This window comes from Halyomorpha halys, unplaced genomic scaffold (genome assembly GCF_000696795.3).
Source record: "Halyomorpha halys isolate HHAL.00 unplaced genomic scaffold, Hhal_1.1 Scaffold362.1, whole genome shotgun sequence".
Taxonomy (NCBI): domain Eukaryota; kingdom Metazoa; phylum Arthropoda; class Insecta; order Hemiptera; family Pentatomidae; genus Halyomorpha; species Halyomorpha halys.
The window spans coordinates 580,684-589,931 of NW_027105356.1; the positions used below are offsets into that span (position 1 = coordinate 580,684).

The 9,248-nt window shown below is 31.8% G+C and overlaps 1 protein-coding gene across 2 annotated transcripts; it reads left to right on the forward strand.

The window, feature by feature from the left end:
- Positions 1-2,375: 2,375 nt before the first annotated feature.
- Positions 2,376-8,018, forward strand: LOC106681727 (serine/threonine-protein phosphatase 6 regulatory ankyrin repeat subunit B). Of its 2 annotated transcripts, none has more exons than XM_024359535.2 (4): positions 2,376-2,507; positions 2,588-2,675; positions 6,041-6,085; positions 6,170-8,018. In XM_024359535.2, the coding sequence occupies exons 2-4, from the start codon at positions 2,619-2,621 to the stop codon at positions 7,520-7,522; spliced, it is 1,455 nt and encodes a 484-aa protein (XP_024215303.1). In that variant the 5' UTR covers positions 2,376-2,507; positions 2,588-2,618; the 3' UTR covers positions 7,523-8,018. The 2 variants fall into 2 exon arrangements, with proteins under 2 accessions (XP_024215303.1, XP_066906606.1); XM_067050505.1 differs by having other exon boundaries at positions 2,428-2,507; positions 2,574-2,675.
- Positions 8,019-9,248: the final 1,230 nt, after the last annotated feature.

The following is a 9,248-nucleotide window of genomic DNA, read 5'->3' on the forward strand; positions in this document are numbered from 1 at the left end:
CACTCCCTCTTGCTGTATATTCTACATTCAGGTAAGCGAAAGTAAAAAATGTATGGTGATCAGCGATGTTGACCTCTTCCTGCCAAACCTTTTTAAAACGGACAGGGGATGCAACCCCTCGAGATAGGAGAGATGCCGATTCAGATAGAGACCAATGTATCTGGAAGAGCTAAGATAATAGAGAGTACTGCAGTGGTGTAATCCTGGCAATGGTGCAATGCCCTTATCTTGTTCTGCTAAGCCTAATGATGTCTCCCGAGTAGGATCTCCGCCTGATAAACGTTAGTGCCAGGGAAAACTCCGTCTATTCGGGACCGGCAAAGGATGTGTACCGCTCCTCCTGGGATCCTCTGTATCTTCCTTATCTAGTTCTCTTGTTTATTATAAACAATGTTACTGAGTTAATTATAATGAAACCAGCCTGATAATAAAATAAACTACTTTATGGGGATTATAGATGTGCAGAAACTACCTGTTGTAATTTAAAGGGAATCAATAGTATTTAAAATAAACATCAATGTGAATAAAAAAAAAATTATCGAATAAATTTAAGAGAATGTTTCTGAATATCTTCTATCAAATTATATAAACTCTAAATTTTTTAATAGTTTATATTTGACTCCCAATCAAGATGTTACAGAAATATTGTTTATTACTTTAATTTAGGAAGAGTTGGGTCCATTGAATAAATGGCTATGGGAATGTAGTGTAAATTTTAGTAAAATGTTAAATTTTTATATTTCTTCCATCGTTTTGTAAAAGAAAAGTGCTATAATGAGCGAAGATAACATTAAATTTTTCTGTGTTGTTTCTGAAGTTTTTTTTTTTCAATTCTGAACTCCATGAGTCGAAAAGGACGACTAAGCTTAGCTGATTCTCTCTCATCCCTTTTAATATATAAAGTGAATCAATTGTATTTAAAATAAACAACAAAATAAATATGAAAAAAACTCGAATAAATCTTAAAACATATTATTTATGGACTATTTTAAGAAATCATATAAATTCTAATTTGTGGTGGCAGTTAATAGTTGAATCTTCAACAAGATATTACAAAAAAACTGTTTATTAATTTTTTGTCTGTAAGAGTTGTGTTGATAAATGGGTATAAGCAGAATGTAAATTTTAGTATACTGTTATATTTTTATATTTCTGCCATACTTTTGAATGAGCGAAGATTAATTTCAACTCAAATTAGGGAGGTAAGTGATAGTTGTGTAATGCGCACTCTGCATTAGATATTTTTTTGTCGTATCTGCAGTTTTTTAATATTTATTATACATTATAATTAGTTTGTTTTGTGATTTCTTTATGCATCTTCGTATTTCGGGACAACAAATTTAGGACCTGACCCCCGTTGAAAATGATCCATAGGGGTTTTAGCGAGTCGAGAGATACACAAATCCGATTTGGGGTGAAGTGGCACAGAGGTAAGGTCCTACTGCTTTCAAAGACTCGGGTTTGAATCTAGGTGTGGAAGATAATTATTAATTCTGTTACTGTAGCCGTGAGTAAACCCTGTGGGTGCTGGTGCGCTTCGGAGTCTATCCAGCCTCATAAAGTGGGTCCCTTTATTTAGGGATGGAACAGTAGATTGAGCGTGATCTTGAAAAAATCCTCTCCTTGTATAACTGTTGTTCTAAAAATAGTTATTTCCTCACAAAGTATTGAACCCATGATCCTTCATGAATCCATGTATTCCATGAATTGTTCATCTGATTATTATTATTAAACACTGATAATTATAGCTTATGAAAAAAGTTTTAAATTTAGAATAAATAAACAAAAACTTATTTATTTTTTTAAATATAATTTTTTTAAATTTCTTGAGACTGGTATTTATTTATTAAATAATTACTATTGATGTAATAAAAAGTGTTGAGACTATACAAGGATACGTTTTGATTTATTTATTTTTGCCATGCTGTGTGTTCTGTAGCTATTTATTTTTTATTGCATTTATGGGTGTCATAACAATTTGATTTGTTTTTACAGTTGGCAATCGTGTGGTCTTTGCTAGGGAAACCCCCAGCGACTTATAACATTATAATTATAGTAGAAAGATTATAAAAGAAATTATAAATATAATGGAAAAAATGGTTATTGATAAATATTAAAATGGCCTTGTTTAGTTCCCTTTAAACAAAGGTTATATCTGAGAAGAACATGGTCGGGTGCGGTCAATGAAGAACACAAATAAGTTTAAGTAATTTTGTTAGTGCCAACGTTTCGGCCAGAAATTCAGGCCTTGTTCAGGCAACGTTCTATAGCAAAAGTTCATTTAAGATTATTATTATTTTTAATTATATTGTTCGATAACTACTGTATTCAATATTAAAATAATGTCCCTTCTACCATTACCTCCCACACCCTACGAATCACCTCTCTCCGTGTTCCGGGAGGCCTGACTCAGATTTCCGCCCTGTTCTTCTGTTCGCCAATTGAACGGAATTGTCGACCAAGGACAGCCGAGGCTGCAGCTCAGTCGTGCAACTCTCTTCTCCAGGGTGAGTATCTCTTCTGTATCTAGAAGTAGAAGAGCATAAGTATTAATATCGTATACCTAATCATAGGTTGTGACTTTCAGCTTTGTTCTGTCCCGATTGGATTTGTTGAGAATGGCACCGTTGTTACTTGTCGGCTATTTACTTCTGTTCTCAAACAACATTGATAATGTAAGTCAATGGAATTATTATATTGTATATTTAATGAGGTAATTAAATGGTTATTCACATTTATAAAAGCAACAATGGTAATCAAGAGGATAATATAAATAAAAAACTCTTTTTGACTAATCAGAATTTTTGGGAGCTAAAATTTTCTCATAGAAGGTATACAATAAAATTCTAAGTGATAAATTTATTATTTGAAGGGTTTGAGAGAATAAAAAGGTAGCTTTTTACGTTTTTCCACATTTTAAAACTATTTCAACTGGATAATTGAACAACTGGATCTAAATAGAACAGTTTGGTTTCAGATTGTAAAAAAAAATAATCTGGTTTTAATATTTATTTTATTTAATATTTAAAAATTAATCTATGGAATAATATCTGTCAAAAATCAGTTGTCATAAATTGTAGAAACAGTGCCACATTTAAAGTTCAGAAACCGTGAAAATGTCCTATTTTTTTTAATTTCTAGAGTTCACCCATTTCGACCACGAATAAGTGAATATTCAAAAGATATTGTATCAATGTAATGTATTTGATTAATTTTCTTATAATTTGACACCGAAAAACAACGGAAAAAGCAAAGATATGGTTATCTGTAGGCATTTTTTTTTTCATACCCTCCTGTAAAGATTTTAGTGGGTATTTGGTACGTACATATAGGAGGTATGCTATATGTATAGCTGAGTGTGAAGGATACCTTGGATTGTGAGCAGTAGGCATTGTAGCAATATATATTATATGGATATAGGAGGAAATATTTTACACAGGTAGAGAGGTGTAGGTATTTAGGTTCTACGGTAACTAGAATACACGAAATGCTTGTTATTTTTATATTTTGAAATTTATGATCTCGCGCATACTGTCCAGAAATTTAAAAGCTTTAATTACTTGAGAGACTTGAGGATTTTAATTTCAAATTTTCTTAAATTGATTTACATAAATCTATTAATTTGTCCAAATAAATGTAATGTATTTAAAATTTATCAAGTTGCAATTTATCTCAACTTCATTCAAAAGCTTTGTATGAAATTTTAGTAGTTGAGTTTATAAACACTTCAACAGATTTTAACAATTATAACAATTGAGACACTGATGTGAAAAATACAGGACGGAAAAAAAAATCGAATTTTCGTGTATTCATGGAAAATAAAACAAGAATTCAGGGCAAAGGCTTCAAATCAGAAAATCGATTCACAGATAGTACTAGTCATTTGCAGATAATACAGATACTAATAAGTCAGATTAAAAACAATTAATTTTTTTTACATTGTGTTTTTATTTATTTTTTATTTTATGTTGTTTTTTTTGTATGTGTGTGATTTTCCTTTGTCAGCTCATATAGTCACATTAATTTGGTTCAGATTTTTATTTAAATATCAATAATAACCTAATCGGGGGTCTCAAATAAATAAATTTAAGAAATATATGTGGTTGGGGAAGAGGTCAGTAAATAACACAGATAAGTTGAGGGAACTTATTTAATAGTGCCAACGTTTTGGCCAGAGTTTCTAGCCTTCATCAGGGCTAAGAACAAAGAGCAAGTTAACAACCAATGAATAAAAAAAAATAAAAATGGAAAATATAAAAAGAATGATACTAATAAATAATTACACAGAATGAAAATAAGTGAATAAAGCGATGGAAGAAGTGGAAAATAAAAAGTTTATATCTAATTAAATATGTAAGTGGAATAACATAATCAAGGAAATTCTATTCTACTTACCTATTTAAGTAGAATAGAATTTCCTTGATTATGTTATTCCACTTACATATTTAATTAGATATAAACTTTTTATTTCCACTTTTTTCACCAGTTAATTTATTTATTTTTTAATTTTCATTCTTTATACTTACTTGTATCATTCTGTTTATATTTTCCATTTTCATTTTTTTGTATTCATTAATTGTTGTCTTGCTCCCTGTTCTTGGCCCTGATGAAGACTATAAACTCTGGCCGAAACGTTCCCACTATTAAATACGTTCTCTCAACTTATTTATGTTATTCTCTGATCTCACCCCTAACCTCATATATATTAGCCACGGTCAACTATCTTCTCATCATTATAAATTTAAGAAAATTAAAATTTTTAGAAACACAATTCAATTAATTGAAAATTACTTTTTTTTTGTTTTTATTTAGAATGTTTTTAGATTTAGCAAAAATCAATGTGCGGTATTATAAATAAATCATTAATGAAAAATTATTATAATAAGGCGTATTGTATTAGTTAATCATCATTATTTAGTTTATTAAATTGTTCTAAGCAAATTATTTTTTCATCAGTAGATCTACTTCTTTCTTGTTGAATTATTCTAGAAAAAGAAAACCTATCAAGCAAGTGTTTCTTCTCAATAAATAAACTAAAGAGAAAATATACGGGAATGAATTTAGTTAATAAGTTAATGTATTTGTTTAATTAAGTAGAGACAATTTTCTCATTAATTTATTCAAATAAGATTTATGGAGAAATCATGATTCTTTAAGAAAAAAAATTGTTTGAGGATTTATTTTATGGAAGGATTGAAGATCACCGTAATTGATTAAAGAAAATATGAATCAATTATGGTTAATCAATGAACCATAAATTATAAACCATCAACTCGTAATATTGTAACATTATTAACGAAATACGTCCTATCATTCAGTATAATTTGTATGAATCAGAATCATTTGTAATATAATTATTTTTTATATAAATTCCACCATTCTTAAATCTTAATTCTTATTATCTTAAAATTTTAATTTGGCAATAAGGTATTTTTTCTTTTCGTTGTATGCCTACTTAAATGATTTGACAATATTTAGCTAATGAACTCTAAACTGAATGAGTGAATACATATTATAAAATATATAATATTATTTATTAGTTAATAAATATGTTTAGTTATTCAAAACCAATATCAGTCTTTTTTTTTTCTATCAATTGCTTACATTCTGCTATTGCATAGTTAGGTATGTTGATTTAATATAATGTTGTGTAGACTGCATCATAATTTTACCCTATGAAAAATTTCAACTTAATTTTATCACTTAGTGATACAATTTTTGACTTCATTACTTATTTTCAACCTTTATTTTTTTTTTATTTTGCACAAAAAAAAAATGAACTCCTTATGGATTCAGTTTCATCATCTTAGGCTACTGTTTTTACGAAGTAGAACATTAGAAAAACATCACCTTAGATTTTAGTGACAGCATCCTTTGTAAAAATTGTGTTAACATAATATAAATGTGAATATTTATTATTATTATTATTTATCGTATAATTACACAAACAGTGATATTTACTAATGATTGTTTTTATGTTAAAATTAAATACATTATTTTGAACTGGCTTATATAATTCAATAAATTTAAATTTTTTAAGGTCAAAGCAATCTCCTTTGAAAGTATCAGCCCTGTACTCCTATTGGTTCGTATGGTTTATTTTTCTATTAAATGATTTGTTTACCTTGTATACTTTGTAAAGCAGTTGTTACATACTTTATGATTACAGGTCACCACTAAAGCTATCGAAGTATCAATGGTCGAAACTTACTTAAGTTGGCCTGGTCCTTTGGAACCGACAGAACTAAAGAATTTGGCTGAAACTGAAGAAAAGGACGGGCTGTTTCCGATTCACCGTGCTGCTGCCGAGGGAAGATTGGATGTGGTCGAGTATCTTCTTCACCTCGGTGTCAATATAAATATGAAGGATAATAGGGATGGATGGAGCGCTCTCCAATGGGCATCCTCCAACGGCACCCTCGACGTAGTAAAGTTACTTCTGGACAAAGGAGCTGATATTGAACTGAAGGACAAGAAAGAAAGGACTGCCCTCCACCAGTCAGCCATCAATGGTACCTTCGAGGTAATTAAGTTCTTGCTGATAAAAGGAGCCGAGATGGAGGCGAGAGATATCCACGGAGAAACGCCCTTATCATTGTCTGCGGCAGAAGGCCACCACAATATCGTCAAGCTCTTATTAGATAGGGGCGCAATCGTAGACACCAAGAGTTTTTCTAATAACACGCCTTTACACTGGGCCTGTGCCAACGGCCAGAAGGATGTAGCCCATCTACTCATCGAACGAGGTGCGAGCTTGAATGTGAGGAACAACGATAACTTCCAACCTATCCATCTGGCTGTTGTCCACGGTCATCTCGAAACTGTGAAGATGTTGCTCGACAACGGCGCTAACATGGAAACAAAAACACCGAACGATGCTAAGTTGATTCACTGGGCTGCCAGTTACGGTCAAGTTGGAATAGTAAGGTACTTTTTGGATCGTGGAGAACCGATCGACGTTAAGGGTGCGGACGGGTTCACCCCACTTTTCTCCTCCACCGCTCGAGGGAGGATGCATGTGATGAAGCTGCTACTGGAGAGAGGAGCCAACAAGGAAGCTATGAATGATGACAGGCAAAGACCCCTGCACTGGGCCGCGAGGTTCAACCAGCCACTCGCTGTGGCACTGCTGTTGGACAGTGGCGCCATCATCGAACCCAAGGACATCAAAGGGCAGACTCCCCTGTACCTGGCGGCTGATGAAGCGAGCCTGGAGGCCATGCGGGTCCTTTTGGAACGAGGGGCTAGCAAGGAAACACCCAACAACGAAGGTTGGACTCCCCTTCACCAAGCGGCCAACAACAACAAGGTGGAGGTGATGAAGCTCCTCATCGACGGAGGTGCCAACGTGGAGGCTAGGGATAACGAGGGGCAGACACCTCTGCACCTGGCCTCGGCCAAAGGAAATAAGGAAGCAGTGGAGCTGTTGTTGGAGAAAGGGGCCGACCCTGCTGCCAAAGATAAGGGGGGCAACGTCCCTGTCAAACTGGAGGCTGCACCTGAAGAAGTGAAACAGGCATAAAATCGTATGCTAATATAATATTGGAATATCTATTATCTACTACTTTTTTCCGTAAATATTTGAACGATTATCATTGTATTCTTCAAAATGGAATGTTATCAACAGAAGCATGGCTTTAATTCAGTTGTATGAGTAATTGTTTTAAGAATCGGTAAGGCAACATTTGAATTTTAAATCTAGTCCTATTTAGAATTACTTTTTTTTTGTATATGTTATGTTAAGAGTTTTGTATATTTATTTCTATCATGAATGTATTTATAATGGACTAAAAAGACGTATTGAACTGTATTTTTTTATAATTTTTATAAATAAAGACTCCTGAAACAAATATGACGTGTGTGAAAAACATTTTGTTCAACCAAGTTCAGTATTTTTGGTTAGGCAATTATGAATAGGTTTGATGTATGATAATAAATTAATTTTTTTATTTCATAATAAGTTAAAATATAAATAAATGTATTTGCTTATAATAGCAATAATAAACTTTTTTTTTTTAGTTTCATTTATTTAATATACCTAGTATTTACTCAAAACAAAGAAGTGTACGGTAAAAATAATTTCATTTTTTTCTTGTTTTATTTAGTATTACCAATAATTTTTAGCATTAACTGAAATTAAGGAGTGGAATGGGAATAAATATATTACTGATAATTGTGATACAAGACCCAAAAATTGTTATTTTATTATTCAGATAGAATAATATGAATATGTTAACAACACATTTTCCCCATAATTATTGCGTTATGTAATTTTGAAATATTTATAAAATTTGAATTATGGAATCTCGTTTTTACTATATTTTGTTTTTCCTAAAAGGATAATGTTTATAATGAGTTATAGTAAGTGACTCCTGTCTGATCTTAAAACATTTTAACATTAATAACTAATATCACTTAAAATTTTTCACGACCCAACGTATTAATTAGTATTCAAATCTACTTCTAAAACGATCTCCTTTTCGGTTCTTGCACCAGGGCTGTGACTAAGAGCTCCTTTAAATATGTAAGTAATTTTGATTAATTGCATTGTAATGGAAAGTAATTATTCTTAGGAGAATTTCGTCAAGAACACAAGGACAGGCGCTTCTCTAATTCCCAATCATATTGATAAGAGACCAAAAACCTAATGTAAATCAGCTTTTATTACTTGAAAGTTGGTTAATCTCACTATTCTCTGTAGAATAGTCTCTTAAAAAAATGTTGAAGTATTAAATACCACAATTGTGTCAAAAATTTCCATTTAATTTGGGAAAATTCTATGACAAGATGTTGTATTAGAAAAAAGGTTGTCAAAATCGTTCGATTTCAAGGAATGAGTGACCTTTGACCTGTCGTTCCTTTGTTATTTATCAACAGTTTGTCCTTGACCTTGGATGTGAACAGACCTTATTTTTTGGCAGTGCGTCAATTGCCCAATCGGCAATGATCTTGGGTGCGGGGAATGCGTGGGCGGTTTTTTGAGCTTTTTAATGAAAAAAGGACAATAGACATTATTACATCATGGACGCAAAACATCGCGAACTGTATAACATCGTGACAGAGTTTAAGGCATATATGAGAGTATTCATAGATTACTCGTTATATAGATGATTCACTAGTGGTGGTATAGAGTATTCATTATATAAAGTACTCACTAGAAGAGTTGTATAGAGTATTCATAAGATAATGTACTCACTAGTACTAGTATAGATTATCCATTATTTAGAGAATTCAGTAGTAGTAGAATA

Bases quoted from the DNA above. Each gene is read 5' to 3' on its own strand.
- LOC106681727 (XM_024359535.2), top strand. From the start codon at position 2,619: ATGGCACCGTTGTTACTTGTCGGCTATTTACTTCTGTTCTCAAACAAC. The intron at 2,676-6,040 runs GTAAGTCAATGG...AAATTTTTTAAG, and splicing joins TCTCAAACAACATTGATAAT to GTCAAAGCAATCTCCTTTGA. The intron at 6,086-6,169 runs GTTCGTATGGTT...TTATGATTACAG, and splicing joins TCAGCCCTGTACTCCTATTG to GTCACCACTAAAGCTATCGA.